This window comes from Polypterus senegalus, chromosome 5 (genome assembly GCF_016835505.1).
Source record: "Polypterus senegalus isolate Bchr_013 chromosome 5, ASM1683550v1, whole genome shotgun sequence".
NCBI classification, from domain to species: domain Eukaryota; kingdom Metazoa; phylum Chordata; class Cladistia; order Polypteriformes; family Polypteridae; genus Polypterus; species Polypterus senegalus.
In genome coordinates, this window is record NC_053158.1 from 144,182,813 (window position 1) to 144,200,473 (window position 17,661).

The following is a 17,661-nucleotide window of genomic DNA, read 5'->3' on the forward strand; positions in this document are numbered from 1 at the left end:
TGGACCTATATACAGACAATGTACTGATGTCATTAACACTAGAAACACAATGGGCAATGCCATTGGACTTTGTGATTTTAAGCTTATAATTATTTAATTAATGCCCCAGTTGTTGTAACTATGATTGATATATTTGTTTGTTTTTTACGCGCAAGACCCCCTATTACTGCTACAAGCCATACTTTTAAATACTGATACCCAGGTGTGAATAGCTGTGTCTCCTCTAGCTTGCACTTGACCACATTTGCATACTCATTTGCTATATTGAAATTCTGTCACATGTATCAAATGCACACAATGATGTAACAGCAGAAGCATACTCAAATCTTGTGATTTCTTTTCCACTGCACAGTGTCTCACAGCATATATTTACTGTTTTGCTTCAATATCAATCACTAGACACATTTTGTTCAAAGCTCATACATCATGTGTTATAAGTTGGGGCAGAACAGACCTGTTGTTGAGCAGTTATTCCAGATGAAATGTTGACGTACTTTCACTCAGTGCACGTCAAGCAAACCTGACGAATCTTGAACTTAATTTTGAATAGTTGCAGATGTAAATGGCAAATATATTTATACTAAAATAGGTTTAAAATGTCTGATATGATTTGTATTTATCTCAGTTTTTACATCAAAATGTACTGATAGTTCAGTAAGGGTATTTTTTTTTTAATATCCACTGTTTATGTCAAAGTGACAAATAATTTTGTTTCCTTCATATGACTGTAAAATGGTTCCCGGATTTTAGGAATGTTCAGTGGTATTCTACCTGAAAGTCATACAGACTTTAAACTTTCTTTAGTTTTTAAATTTCTCCTTGACTACTTTCTGTTCAGGTAATTCCAATATTAGCCACTAGGTGACATAAGTGGAACAATTTAAATGAAAAGAATATTCAGGGTACATAAAGGTTTTAGTCCTAAATGGTAACTTGAGAATGTTGCTGTACATGTAGTGAAATGTATGATATTTTTGCTGATGTTATGTAATCCAGCGTAGTTCTTTCTTTTTTTGATGGTTTCTCTTTAATCCCATATTGAATTTGGGATTAGGCATCACCCTGCTCTTTATAAAATATCATCTAATTGTAGCCTTTTAAAAAGAGTTTATCTTTGAGTCACCTGGATATTACCAAAATGCTGTTTTGTTGTGCCTTTTAGGCAATTTTTTGCCAACTTCTTTGTTGCCACTACACAAATTGAATCCAATATGACCTAAAATTTCTTTTTTTTCTGTTATTTAAAAACTACTGTAGTTTTTAAAAGTGCTTTGAGTATCATAAATGTAGAAAAATATTTAAATGTTCTCTCTGTTTGTGTTTAGCTATTTTCTTCCACATTACCAGATTTTATCAGACCTTGTGTCAGTTTCATTTACTCAGACAGTTGATGGGAAATGTGAAACACAAGCACATGTTCTTGGATTTTCCTCATGTCATATAATCCCACATTCGCCTTTCTTGCATTGTATCGTATGTTTTCCCTTTTCTCATATTGTTCCCTACTTTCTTTAAGCTAACACATAAAAATGCTTTGCTTATCTTGCAAAGCTCTGGCCAATTTGTAATCTGGAGTTCTCTGACTTACCCTTGCCTCTGCTAACATTAAGCATTCTGATATTGATAGCAAGCCCAAAACTGCTTTATAAAAGGCAGCTAAGCAGCTATACTCATCTAGTGCCAAGGGGTCAGTGATAAAAGGCAAATGTTCTTTGAGATGAGACAAGTGCATTGACATGCTCCCCCTTTATTATAGGGAACTGCACAAGCATGTTATTAGCCTTGCAATAAATCCACATGTTGCCACTATCCTGGAAGTAGTTGTAGCAGGAATGCTTTCCTTTCTGCAAGTATAAAAACACTTATTCAGTTCTTTCTTCTCTCCTTGAAGTTTTTTTGGAGCTGGCTTTTGAAACAAGTGTTAAAATTGTTACACATCACACTACCAAACCCATGTTGTAAGCATGAAGTAGCAAGCCTGAAGTAAGTTGAGGAACATCTTGTAAATATTAAGAAGATGAAGTTTATGAATATTGAATCTTATAGAAAGTCCTTCTTCTAAATATGTTGGTTTCTACACCACTAAACATAAACATGCTTTCAGCAACTCTTAGAAGTCTATGTTGCGTTAGCTGATTCAGGTCTGGCACCCATCCACAGTAAGTATTTGTGTTGCTGGTAGTCCAAAATATCTTTCATGTTCATCGCACAGCTGATGGCCATTTGTTCTTGTAAATTTAAATGCGAGAGATCTTTACATATGGCCACATCCAGTAACAGTTGCCTTCGACACATTATACCGCATGATTGGCTAAAGCAAACTGCCACATCTCCATGTGGGTGAGAATTGCTAAACTGAAAATATTCAGCATTGGGTAGGGTAAACGGTGATGTATATCAAACTTATGGATAGACAAATAAGTATTTTTAGTATAAATATGAAATCAGAGGATGTGTTTAATTGGTTAAAGACCTGTAAAAAGATGATGGAACACTTAAAATCATATTTGTTGATTTCAGCACAAAATACATATTTATTTCGGTTTAAAAAGAGTCATTACAGAAATGTCAGAATGCATATTTGCTGTGACACAGGGAAGATCATATCAATACTGTTACTTTGAGCAACACTTCAAGGTGCCATTCATTTATTACTTGGATAGGAAGACTGTTTTTTGTGTGCTTGAGGCGATTAGTGGAATGCCTGCATGCATTTTCAGAGCAAATATCAAATCCTGTAACACTGCTCATCTCAAAAATCTTGCAGTGGTGCACTCCACAGACATTCCCACATTTTCCATTCATTCATACGCAGAAGTGAAGGTTTGAAAAAGTTGCTGCAATTTCCAGTGTAACAGAGATTCATTATCATTCATCCATAAAGCAACAAAGGGATATGCTGGCCGTTTTTAATATGTGTGCAATAAAACATTAAACCTTGGTAAAGAGTTATATTGAGTTAGCATCACCACCCATCCCCTGTCCACTATCAAAAACATTAAATTGTAATATTTCATACAAATTGTTGACTCAGTTAAAGCAGTTTCTTGACTTTCACACAATACAACCTGTGCCAGCACAAAAGCATTGTATAATAGAAATACTATGCGACAACAAAAAATTAAGAATTTTTCATGAAAATCACTTGGTTCGCATACCTTAGTCTAGAAATACCTATGGTTATATGCACTAGTGCTGTATGAAGAAAAAAAAAACAGTGGACCTTCAGATTTCCAGTCAAGGAAAAAAACATTACCAATATTCATTCATACTATTCAATATCCCCACAAGTCTTGCACAAAATAATGTCAACTGCTTGCATATACCCACTTTTGTGGGCTACATTTAAAGCATGAAAATGTTCAAGTCATTAGAACTGGTAATAGTTTGGCAGAATCCAGAAACCACACTCTTGTCCATTCCCAAATAAACTATGGAAGAACACTCAAATACTAGTGATAGAAATTGCACTTACTACTACATAAAGTCAATCTGAGTTATTAAAAGGACACAGCAGCTAAAGGCAGTATACCATTGGGAGAAATCCTCTTTAGTGAATACACAAAAATTGGCACTTCATTTGCTTAACTTGCTGAATCCATTTGTTCTTTCAGTTGACTCCAGTTGTCCATTTCTGTTACCCGACTATGGTATGTGTCAATTTTTTTCAGTGTCCCAGTTGGACATTGTAGATTCAACTGTCAAGAAGTGAAAGCTATATCAAACCTCTGAGACACTGTCTAGAAATAGTTGTGCCTCAAAGCTTTCTGCACAAGCAAGAAGGAAAGACAAACAATAAAGCCATTATTCAAGCATATCAGGAGCTTTCACAAGCTATGTCAGTAGCTAGTCTGTATGGGAAAGTGGTACTCAAAAATAAAGCACGCTTGGAGTTTACCAAAAAGCCAAAGAGTGATTCAGTTGTGATGTGGGAGAATGTCTAGCAATTAAATTAGACCAAAATAGAGGTGTGTGGTATGCATCTATATATCACCATGTAAGTTAAATCTGATTAAAACAAAAGAAAGGATGAATGGTGGGAAAAAAATGCTGTAAAAAAGCCAGTTTTAATCTATTTCAAAAATATATACAGCTTTCAGTATGTGACAGTTCATCTTTCAGTAGAATCATGTTTCCAATCACAAGGCTAAAGTAACCTTGAATTACCTCAGCAACAAAAAGATGAATGACCCCTAGTCAAATCCTTTATCTCGATTCAATTGAGAATCTGTGACACCATTTTAAAACTGAGGTGTACTGGCATCACCTTACTAATCTGAACTTGTTGTAGCAAATATGTTTTGAAGAATGGGCCAATATCTGTCCTAAACAGTATGCCAAGCTGATGCATGCTTGCCCTAAAAGACATAAAAGTTGTTATTGCTGCCAAATATTAAAGGCGACCAAAATATTAAAGTGTAAGGGTTACATTTGTATGCAAACTGTGTATTTTTCTTTGTTTCTTAACATATTTTCAAAAGGAAAACAATATTACATTAAAAAAAATAATAAATTTATGTTCCAGTGATTTGAAATAAAAATATCAAAATTTCAGTGTATGATTTGTTACTCGGTACAATGAGGAAATTGTTCATGGGGCTGAATATGTTTGCATGGCACTATATATGCATATACACATTTTATTACCGTAGTATTTCCCTCTACTTACCCTTTACCTGTTTTCTCAAGGGTAAATGTTCTCGTCAAGTTCGTTATCGGGTTGGTCTACTGTTGCACTTTAAGATGAACACACACACACATAGATAAACACACACACAGACCCTAACCACAACAGTACCCTATGAATGACACACACACGCTGATCAACCCTTAGCACTTTAAACCACACAAGTGATATAGGAATAACAGCCTGTCATTCAGCACTTCAAGAGACTTACTTATTTTCGGCATGAACAACATACAATGTTTTAGTGATATCTCAGACCTAAATATTAGTTTTGGTCTACAAGAATACATTTAAACATACAAAGACTCAGCACTCTTGACTATAGGCCATTTATCAGCCAACAAGACCTGCTTTATCGTACTGTCCCTAACTATTGTGAATTTTCCCTCTGGGATTAATAAAGTATCTATCTCTGTCTATCTATTGAGCGGTGTGCTCACTCTCAGCCTTATAAACCCCACAGCACAGAAATAATGGCAAAAATCCGGCTGTCACCAGGTGCTCAAAGAAATCTAACATTACTTCAATCACTCTAGACATTAAGACAAAGCAAGAAAGTTAAAAGCAGCATGGTATTTATTACAAGAATAATATTAATACCACTGGAACAAAGAATAATAGAAAAATATGTACTGATCGGAAAGTCTGAATATATACAGTATAGTCTTTAGAAAAAGCTTACGAAAAAAAGGTAGAGATGACAAGGATGAATGTCCCAGGGAGGCGTTTGATTTAACACTAGAATTACCAGAGCCTACGAAAAAACTCGTAATTCCGTCCCACCTTAAACTGCTTCTTAAATCCCTTCACACCTCTCCGCCAGCCCTTTGTCTTCTAAATGTGCTGATAAAGAGAAGCTAGGAGCAGCCGGCTATTCCATCCCCACCAATTTAGAACGTGCACGAACTTCTCTCAGCTCAGGCCTTGATTGAGTATCTGGGAGTGAAGTGGAGTTTTAGAGTGAAATAATAGATCGTTGTTTGGAACACACGCATTTCATGTCTGTTCCGTTTCTACAGTAATCTGTGTCAACACATTGTTAAAACAAACGTTTTTTATATTCTAGTAGTAGATGACAAAATGTAGGCATAAACTATATAATGTATGAAGCCTTAAGTCCAAATAGCAAAGAAACATTTTCACAAGAATAACACAATTGCGCTTTTATTCAATCATATAACTGCAGAAACAAAAAGCCGCCTTAACATGCGACATTGACACCAGTTTACTATAACTGACTCCGTGGTTCAATAGATTCAGCCCCCGCTTGGCGCTAAGGATATCGCGCATTAGTCGAGGTACGGCTGCAATTCTTGAGAGACGACCTACCAAAAATTACTGCAGGGATGCGAGTTCGAATCCCACTCAAGGCACATTGCCGAATGGAAAAAAAAAAACTTTCTCTTCAACGAACGGTGCTTTGAATCCTACATTGCAGTTGTAGTTTGTTTATTTTTCTTTTTTGATTAAACGAAAACTGTTTAGTGTATGATTTGTCAAGGAACACACAGACAACAAGCAAAGTTAAAAATCACACTTAAACAAACTGCCTGCCCATTCTATTGAATCATAATTATAACAAATAATAATGCATTTCACTTCCTTATAAAGTGCCTTTACTATCGTCTGAGACGGCTGCACAGCATAATCAAGAAGGATAAAATAAAAATGAAAGCACAATAAGATTTAATAAATAATAGTGCACAGCTTTGTGTTTGTATATATTTATAACATTTGGGAAGTAATATATTCTAGTTGATGCTGACAATTAATTTGAAGTAGGTAAAATTAAATATTTGGAAATATTGCAAAGTAAACAGTTAACAGCAAACACAGCACTTATATATATAGCATTATATATATAGCATTGTCTGAGTATTAAAGGTGTAGGTCTACTTTATAAGCATAATTTATAACATCAATGTTAATATAGAGTATTATTATTATTCTATATTGGCCTTGATATGAACGATTTGTGAAATTAGTGTTAAGTATTAAAAGAAAGCATACCGGTCTCTTGTTTTTACAGGTACATATATACACAGTGTATATATAATTTTTACTGCAGTAATTCATTGGTCTTTATATACCAGAAAGACTTTCCAAGAGTCTTTTGTAGGAAATATGTACACATAGTTGATTTATCATTTTCAGATAAAAATGAACTCGCCCAAACAATTCAGTTTAAACTTTTTAAATTGGCAAAGATAAAGTCAAGAAAAAAAACTTTTCACTTTCTATGATTTGTATTTTTATAATTATAGAGCACTTCATATTATTTTTAAAGCTCACTATGTAAAATTGAACTGATTATACAATTCAATGTTTATTATATTTATAGATTATTATACCTGTCTTTACACTTGTTGCATAAATATTTAATAAATGTAATAAACTTAACCAAGAATGTTTAAAAAATCATTCAAAAATGTGCAGGTAAATGTAATTATATCTGCACAAACTGACATTCTTGAAGTAGGTAAAATAAATATTTGGAAATATTGCAATATTGCAGAGGGAAATGTTTATATACTTAGTGCAAAATAACTATATGTGTTCTAGTAAACAAGCATAATTAACTATATATATATATATATCTATAATATATATGCTATTCTACTGCATGATATATAACTATATATATATCTATATATCTATATCTCTCTCTCTCTCTCTCTCTCTCTCTCTCTCTCTCTCTATATATATATATATATATATATATATATATATATATATATATATATATATATATATATATATATATATATATATATATATATATATATATATACATACATACACTCAGCAAAAAAAGAAACGTCCTCTGACTTTCAACTGTTTTTACTTTCAGTAAACTTAATGTGTAAATATTTGTATGAAAACTAAAAGAGTCAACACCATAAGACATAAACTAAAAATGTTTCACAATGTGTCCCTGAATGAAGGGAGGCTCAAAATCAAAAGTACCAGTCAGTATCTGGTGTGGCCACCAGCTGCTTGAAGTACTGCAGTGCATCTCCTCCTCATGGACTGGACCAGATTTGTCAGTTCTTGCTGTGAGATGTTACCCCACTCTTCCACCAAGGCACCTGAAAGTTCCTGGACATTTCTGGGGGGAATGGCCCTAGCCCTCACCCTGCGATCCAACAGGTCCCAGACGTGCTCAATGGGATTGAGATCCGGGCTCTTCCACTGCGAGGATGATCAGCTGTCCTTCCTGTCTCCCTGTAGCTGTCTTAGGCGTCTCACAGTGCGGACATGGCAATTTATTGCCCTAGCCACATCAGCAGCATGCCTAATGCACGTTCATGCAGATGAGCAGGGACCCTGGGCATCTTTCTTTGGGTGTTTTTCACAGTCGGTAGACAAGTCTCTTTAGTGTCCTGCGTTGTTAGAACTGTGACCTTAAATGCCTATTTTCTGTAAGCTGTTAGGGTCTTAACGACCATTCCACAGGTGCATGTTAATTAATTGATTATGGTTAATTGAACATGCATGGAAAACATTGTTTATTTGGATTTTTAAAACATTATTGTTGAAATACACAGTCCTGAAAAAGGGACATTTCTTTTTTTGCTGACTGTGTATATTATTATATATATATATATATATATATATATATATATATATATATATATATATATATATATATATATATATATATATATATATATATATATAATTAACTATATATCTATAATATGTATGCTATTTTACAGCATGTATATCTATAATATATATGCAATTCTACAGCATGAGTAGAATCATCTGAGTATTAAAGGTGTAGGTCTGCTTTATAAGAATAATTTAGTGTTAAGTATTAAAAAAAAAAAAAGCATACCAATCTTTTGTTTTTACAGGTACACACATATATATATATGTATTTTATTGGTCTTTTCATACCAGAAAGACTTTCCAAGGGTCTTTTGTAGGAAATATGTACACATAGTTGGTTTTCTCTATGATTTGTATTTTTATAATTAATGAGCACTTCATATTAGTATTTTTAAAGCTCACTCTGTAAAATTAAACTATGATTATACAATTCAATGTTTATTATACCGTATTTATACATTATTATATCTGTCTTTACACGTGTTGCACAAATATTTAGTAAATGTAATAAACTTAACCAAGAATGTTTAAAAAAATCATTCAGAACATGTGTAGGTGAACGTAAATATATCTGCACAAACCGACACTAGTGAGTAACATTTTTAGACAGTTCAAAAGGCGCACACAAATCGCGAAGCGTCTGTGTGTGTGTGCCGACTCGAAGAAGCTTTTGCAGAATACATTAACTGACGAGAGGTTGGCCCGCCCTCTCCGAAGTTTTGGTAGTCGTGATTCGTCAATTCTTGGTAGCAGAGCGAGCCGTCATTGGCCAATTCTTGGTAGCCGAAACGGGCGCGATTGGTCAATTCTTGGTAGCCGATACGGGCCGCGATTGGCCCGTGCTTTCAATTCTTGGTAGAATCTTGGTAGCGGAGAGCAATCCGATTGGTTCTCGCTACCAAGAATTACCTCGACTCACGGCTGCTGGGAGGGAATCAAGGGGTCAAGGGTTCGATCCTGCGCCCCTCCGTTTTGAGAAGTAAACTGCTCTTAGTCTTACTGTTTTAGAATAAAAACATACATTTGATTTCAGTCTGTAGCAGCCGGTGCAATTTATGATCTTTGTAAAGGTTAGCTTTTTTTTTTTATTCACTTTTCACTCTCTCAGTCGCGTTCAGAATCAATCCATACAACCCCATCTGACACGGCTGTTTTCACTAAAGACGCGCTATAGCTCTGCAGTGTACCACGATGCATACTAACGCCCCCACCCCGCTGCCGAAGCTGCCTTCTTCGTATCTCACCGTCACTTGCTTTTCTTTTTATTCAGTTTTATTGAGTGTTCCTGCCAGTCCCGCATGTTGCTGTATGCTTTTCTTTTGCACCCAGGACATGCAGAGGAAAGAATGGTAAAGACCAGTAACTTCGGCGCTATATGCAATCATCAGACACTCCCCATCTGCCCGTGTCGTTCAAACACAGGAACATATATTGGTGTAAAAGTATAACAAAAGTGCACTTTTATTCAAGTGCACTTTTCCATCGCTTTTCCTGTAAGAAGCAGTGTACACACTTCTCTCTATGCTGTGGTTTCTATTACACACCTGAAAGAAAGAGACAATATATGTGAAAATATAATCGCACTAATGCAATATTATTTGAAAGCGAACAGCGTCAGATCGGGTGTGAATTTATGCAGGAACTGGAAATTCTCTGATGGGACCTTCCCCAGGGAAGAAAGTACAGTGTCAGGTGCTCATTCAGTGTAATAGAAACCATAGCACAGAGAGTTGTGTGCACGGCAATATGTACGCGTGTCGTAAATGTAGGAAGGACGGTCCTTGGGTGTGTGGGAACTGTTAATATTTGAATGTGATGATTTTATATAGCACGGAATGAAAATCAGCACTTCTTAGCATTGCACCATGCAAGCTGTCGTATCAATCGCCTACTGTAACTTGCTTTCTTTTTTCTTCGGTTATACAGGTAGTTTTGAATAAAAGTGCACTTGTTTTGTTTGCGAAATGAAGTGTCTGCGTGCACTTTTCGTGGCATTACACGTATTTTTGAGCATGCCCGTTTGAGCAGTATAAAAGTATTGAAAAGTATAACAAAACAGCGGGCAGATGGGGAGTGTCTGATGATTGCATATAGCGCCGAACTTACTGCTCTTTACTATTCTCTCCTCTGCGTGCCCTGGAGTACAAAAGAAACAGAATACAGGCGCTATAGCTCTGCGTTGTAGCACGATGCATACTAACGCCCTCCCCCCGGTTCTGACACAAAGACGCTGGCGAAGCTGCCTTCTTCGTATCTCACCGTCACTTGATTTTCTTTTTATTCAGTTTTATTGAGTGTTCCTGCCAGTTCCCGCATGTTGCTGTATGCTGGATATGTTCATATGTATTGTCTCTTTCTTTCAGGTGTGTAATAGAAACCACAGCATAGAGAGAAGTGTGTACACTGCTTCTTACAGGAAAAGGCGATGGAAAAAGTGCACTTGAATAAAAGTGCACTTTTGTTATACTTTTACACCAATATATGTTCCTGTGTTTGAGCGACACGGGCAGATGGGGAGTGTCTGATGATTGCATATAGCGCGAAGTTGGTCTTTACCATTCTTTCCTCTGCATGTCCTGGGGTGCAAAAGAAAAAGCATACAGCAACATGCGGGGACTGGCAGGAACACTCAATAAAACTGAATAAAAAGAAAAGCAAGTGACGGTGAGATACTGAAGAAGGCAGCTAAGGCAGCTTGCAGCGGGTGGGGGGCGTTAGTATGCATCGTGGTACACTGCAGAGCTATAGCGCGTCTTTAGTGAAAACAGCCGTGTCAGATGGGGTTGTATGGATTGATTCTGAACGCGACTGAGAGAGTGAAAAGTGAATAAAAAAAAAAAAAAAGCTAACCTTTACAAAGATCATAAATTGCACCGGCTGTTACAGACTGAAATCAAATGTATGTTTTTATTCTAAAACAGTAAGACTAAGAGCGGTTTACAAAACGGAGGGGCGCAGGATCGAACCCGTGATCCCTTGGTTCCCAAGCGGGGGCTGAGTCTATTGAACCACGGAGTCAGTTACAATAAACTGGTGTCAATGTCGCATGTTAAGGCGGCTTTTTGTTTCTGCAGTTATATGTTTGAATAAAAGTGCAATTGTGTTATTCTTGTGAAAATGTTTCTTTGCTATTTGGACTTCAGGCTTCATACATTATATAGTTTATGCCTACATTTTGTCATCTACTACTAGAATATAAAAAGTTTCTGTTTTAACAATGTGTTGACACAGATTACTGTAGAAACGGAACAGACATGAAATGCGTGTGTTCCAAACAACGATCTATTATTTCACTCTAAAACTCCACTTCACTCCCAGATACTCAATCAAGGCCTGAGCTGAGAGAAGTTCGTGCACGTTCTAAATTGGTGGGGGGATGGAATAGCCGGCTTCTCTTTATCAGCACATTTAGAAGACAAAGGGCGCTGGCGGAGAGGTGTGAAGGGATTTAAGAAGCAGTTTAAGGTGGGACGGAATTACGAGTTTTTTCGTAGGCTCTGGTAATTCTAGTGTTAACAATCGATGTTCATGATGCCTTTCTGACGACCAGCGCTGTCTTCGTCCGTTTCTCTTCTTCTCTTTGCTTCTGATGTTAGTTTCAAAATGAGGTATATTTATTATAAAGTTTCATGCCATGGTTTAACAACACATGAATGTTCCGTGCACCTGATTGGCTGGCTGTCAAATGATTGATGAATTAATTTACTGTCCGTTTTCCCAAACAACAAAACCTTTAATGTACTCTGAAGTGTCAGTAGTTCTTTCTTTCCCGGGCTGTAAACCAAACTATTGTTCCAGATGTCCATCCATAAAGTAATCAATAGCCTGAGGTATCAGCTGAGCATCCTTTACCAGGCTGTAAACCAAATTAGCACTGAGCTATGAACAACTGTTATAAAAGTGAGGTATAAGGAAGAGGATATGTCTTTTTTTATTATAATGCCTCCTACATCTGAATTCATCTTGTTGGGATAGAGCAAAATATAATACAGAGTAAGATGTAGATTTTATACACCATAACACACATGTAAGGTGTTTATATACAGTATGTATTAGTAGATAAATAATTGGGGAAGTGTATATAAATCTATTTAAAGAACAAATCACAGAGATGCTTCCCTGACAAAGTTCAGTATCACCCACCTTCATTATCTAAAAATGGAGGTAACAGCACTTTCAAAGGAATACAGAAACAATTCAGAATTTAAGACTATTACATTTCATTTATTCTAGCTATCATTGGGTAATGTTAGGTTGAGGATGCCCAGTTTACCACAAATGCCTTTAAAAAATTACAATTACAAGTAGACTGCAGAGCTTCCCATGTACTGTACATATACAAAATACAGCGACGGCAAAAGTGCAATGTGCATTCTTTCTCCAATGTAGGACCCTCATCATCATCTGAGTTCACCTCTGTTATAGGATGTCTTTATCTGAAAATAGCCGTGTCAAATCGGGGGAAGCGTGAACGCAACTAAGAGAACCTTTGCAAGTATCATACATTAACACCAGTTGTTATAGACTCAAATCAAATGTATGTTTTTATTCTAAAATAGTAAAAATAAGAACAACTCACTTCTTAAAATTGAGTCGTCCGGGGTTGAACCCGTGAAGATTTGATTACCAGTCAACAGTTGTTACCGTTGCGCCACCAAAGCAATCGTATCAAAGGGGTGTCAATCTCACACCCTAATGCGGGTTCTTTTTCCATAGTTATATTCTTGAATAGAAGCGTGCTTGTTCTGTTATATTTGTACCTTTTGTGAAAGTGTTTACTTGATATTTGGACTTCAGCCTTTACACATTATACACTTCGTGTCTACATTTTGCAAATTATTACTAAAATATGAAAAATGTGTCTGTTTTAATGATGTGTTTACATAGATTGTTGTAGACTTGGAAAACACATGAAATGCATATGTTCCAAATAACAATATAGTATTTATACAGGCTGCTTGCTGCTTGTCGACACATTTACAGGACAAAAGACGCTGACGGAGAGGTGCGAAGGGATTTATGGTGGGACGGATGTACAAGTTTTTTCATAGGCTTTGGTAATTCTAGTGTTAATACTTGATGATACTCCACACTATATACAGTAAGAAAAAAAAACTAATAGCAGTGACTGTGGAAAGAGCATGAAGGGACATGGCATAAGAAAAAACTTCAAGAACATCGCATAATTGTCTGTGAGCTAGAAAAGGCAAATAATGCAAGGCTTGTCTAATCTGGAGAAAAATAAAGAAGTCAGTATTTTTTACAAAACTGAACTGTAACCTTTGGAATATACTTTATGCCTTCAGAAATAGGTAGTTGGTGGATGGAATGCAAGAAAAGAAACACTAAAGAGTTTTGGTAGTCTGCCACCTACAGTGAAGCAAAGGCAATTAATAGCAACAGATTAACCAATAGGAACAGGTTCATCCTGTTGGTCTTTATCTTAATTAACAAGAGAAAATCACGAAAAGAGGCATTCTGAAGTAGTGCTGGCATTTCAAGAATCATTCAGAAATGTGTTGTTGAGGTAAATCCCAGTGTTAAATTTCAACAGTTCTTAAAAATATTTTGAAATCAAAACCTGCAGTGTTTAAATTTAAAATAATTACATTATTGAACCAAAATATAATTAAGTTAAATTTATTGTTTATTTATTTACAATGTTTTTTGACATATATATATATATATTTTCTTTTTCTTATTTGCCTTTTTATTTAACTTTTCCATGAGTGTATTCCACACCTTAACTAGCATCAGTTTCTTTTGATAAATTAAAACTATCTCAACCTTACTGTTGCAGTGCATTTTATTTTTATTGATCAGAAAAATACATTCTGTTACATTAATTATTATTTTTTCTTGGTACCGAGTTATTCTGTGGTTTTACTGTATTTATTTTATTCCTATTAAAAAATGGAGAATGCCCTTTGTAAATTAGTTATTGCTTACATTTGCCTTTGCATAAATCTTCTGTACACATTGTGACATTAGCTTTATGTGAAATTATAAACTTTTCTTAGTTAGAAGCAAACCATTACTATGATCACCATTATACCTTGAATGACTGTACAAATAATTGTTTTTAATGGAATTTAAAACAAATCTCTATATTATAATAGAATTTATTTTCATTTAATTGTTCACGTTATAAATTTCTGTGTTAATTGTTCCAAAGGTTTACATTTTATTAAACTGTGATAGCTATGTGTGTCTGTCTGTTTGAATAAGTAACATGGTACCCAGTGAATCGATTCTCTTGAACTTTGACCCACATATTCTTCAAAGATATTTGTTGGAAAAGTTTACTTTGACTTCCCAAGAAGAGTACACTATATACATTTTTGAAATGACAAAATCTCCCATTAAAACACATTAGTGAATTTACAAACTCATCTTATTTTTAAAACAAACATTCTTTGTGACTCCAATTATAGATTAGTTTACTGTTTTAAATTTACCTTGTCACTTTGAATATTTTATATATTTTCCTCTGTTACTCATAGTGGGGATCAATTTTATAAGTTAGTCATAAAGCTCTTTATCAAAAAAATTTCGCCGTCTGCATGGAAAATATTAAGCAATACTTGCATAGATGGTCAACTCTTCATCTCAATCTAGCTGGAATAATTAACACTGTTAAGATGAATATTCTTCCTAAGCTTTTTTATTTCAAAACATTCCAATATACACCAATAAATCATTTTTTAAGCAATTAGATTCAACAATATCCTCATTTATTTGGAACTCAAAAAATCCACGTATCCAAAGAGCGACCCTACAAAGACAAAAGGCAGAAGGCAGCATGGCTCTACCTAACTTCCAGTTTTATTACTGGGCAGCAAATATACAAGCGATAAAAACCTGGATACAAATAGAAGAACATACACAGGCTTGGTCCGCAATAGAAGTAAAATTCTGCAGTACTTCTTTATATTCCCTGCTGTGTGTCCCAATAAACACAAGTTATCACAAGTTTTTGTAAAAATTGATTTTCTATGGAGTGATTGCAATAAAATGAATAAAATTTCATGAAAAAAATTTTATAAGTTAGTCAACTGCCGGGAGAGGCGCATGCAAACTGCATCTCTGGTACACCAGATTATTTCTTCTGATGCTTGAAGTAATTTATCTTTAATAAAAAAAAATGCAAATATCACTTTTCAATTAAAAAAGAATTTATGTAAGCGTTACTCTGTAAGCATACAGTAAATAAGCATGCACTCATTGTTTATTGTACATTACACTAATAACAAACTCATGGCTTCAGTATCTGCTCATTATGATTCAATGTTTCACTATCATTACAGCTTTTTCAACAAAGCTCCAGAAATGCTGTCTGTCATGACTGGAAGCAGCCAGCAATTTTATTTTGAAACTTCAACCTATTTTAACTGTTCAGATGCATCTTTCAAAAATATGTTTAAAAATTTGAAGTACAATTAGTCATAGTCCCTACACAACAAACAATATTAAATTTAACAGGAAATCAATGTGTCATTTTTACATTATTTGAATTGGACTCTGTTCTCTATGAAAGCTACTCAACCACCACAAACTTATTTGGGCTACTTTTTGACTGCATAATATTGTAAAGTGCTGTGGAAAAGTGTGTGTTTAATGTTTTATAACACATTATTGCATTTTGTTATCACTATTTTTTTTCATTGTGTCTCCTTGTTAAAAAATATTTCATAAACAGATTGGCGAAAACTGACACTTTGATGTAAATGTAAAAAAAATAAAATATAAATAAATAAATAAAATGCCCCAGTTTGAAGTTGGCTGAATGCATCTGAATGTCACTCCATGCCTATGTTTTCAAAGTTTTTTTTTTTTTGTTTGTTTTGTTCTTTCTTTGCAGGAGAAGCGATTGCTAATAATTGTTAGTAACTGCCAATATCTGGAAAAGCATACTTTTATTAATTTGGTCGAGCACTTTGAAAAGCAGGGTTTTCCAGGGTCTGAGAAAATCTCCCGGGTGAGTAAAAGGAAGGTGATATACAATAATTAATAAATTACGTCGATGGATTACTTTATAGTTATCATTTTGTATGTCATTCGGGTTATACTTCTCAACTAAATACATACAATTTTACTCGCTAACAGAACTCAATTTTTTCATGATAATATGACAGTTCAAGGCTTCCAGTATAATCAAAAATGCAAATAATAAGTTTGCTCTGTCATTTGTTACTTTAACCTGCACATAAGTTGAAATTTCACAAAAGGTTCAAGGATGATACAACAGAGGCAACTCCTGTAAACAGATTTCCACGCTCAATATGAATTGCGATCCTATGGTTTACCCACTTTTATTCCCTTACGGAGACAATGGCTGGTACAAAGATTTACAACATGTTCCCGATAAAAGAACCGCCAAGCGAAGAAAGGCTTACATTGCGCCAATTTTACGCGTGCAGATTAGCAATGAGGAATATATATAGATTTTGCACTCCAGCGGCAAACTATTCCAACAGTACGTCGTAGATGCGTATGTTAAAACAGAGGTCGCGCATCTCAACTATCTCAGATTAGATCAGCAAGATTTGCGTGTGGAAAAATTTAAAGGACTGTCAGATGCACTGCAAGCAAACGCTGAAAATAACAACGTACTTGTAGGCAAAATGATCATATTACCGTCCACATTTCCAGGAAGTTTAAGATACATGCAACAAAACTATCAGGATGCCATGGCCATAATACATAAATTCAGACAGCCTCATTTATTTATCACTTTCACATGTAATCCAGCTTGGCCGGAAATTCTACATGCACTGTCGGATACCCAAAGACCGGAGCACAATCCTGATATTGTAGTACGAGTCTTTTGGATTAAGCTGCAGGGATTACTTAGAGACATTCTACACAAACATCTATTTCAGGTTGTTATTGATTATATTTACGTAATCAAATTTCAGAAGCGCGGCCTTCCTCATACCCACATGCTGTTTACTCTTCACAAAAATTCTAACAACCAGTCTTCAGCCACGGTCAGTTGTACGTAGCTTTTTCTAGGGTTAGATCCTTCGACTCATTATCTGTCATCACCACCAAAACACCTATTCACACCTGCATCTTTCAAGAAGTATTTATTTCTTCTTGATTTCTGAATTTCTTTCTCATCATTTTCCGTTCCTATTCTTACACCACCGTATGCTACGGCGGGCTTTGGGTAGTTCATATTCATTCGCATAACATATTGCAGTTGTAATCAGTAACTGCGTGTTTTTTTTTGTTTTTTTTTTCTTCCCCCGATCTTGCCAGTCCCCACATATTGCTATATGGTGGTGTTTCTTTTGTACTCTAGGTCATGCAGAGGAAAGAATAATACAGAGAGGTCAGTTCACTGCTATATGCAA

General features: G+C 35.2%; 1 protein-coding gene across 4 annotated transcripts in view; it reads left to right on the forward strand.

Moving 5' to 3' along the window:
- The window catches only part of exoc2 (exocyst complex component 2), a 301,075-nt gene that overhangs the window by 194,562 nt on the left and 88,852 nt on the right, over positions 1-17,661 (forward strand). For all 4 annotated transcript variants that reach the window (XM_039753430.1, XM_039753429.1, XM_039753428.1 and 1 more), the window contains one exon: positions 16,164-16,280. In XM_039753430.1, the coding sequence (XP_039609364.1) occupies positions 16,164-16,280 (117 nt within the window). The remainder of the gene's footprint in view (positions 1-16,163; positions 16,281-17,661) is intronic.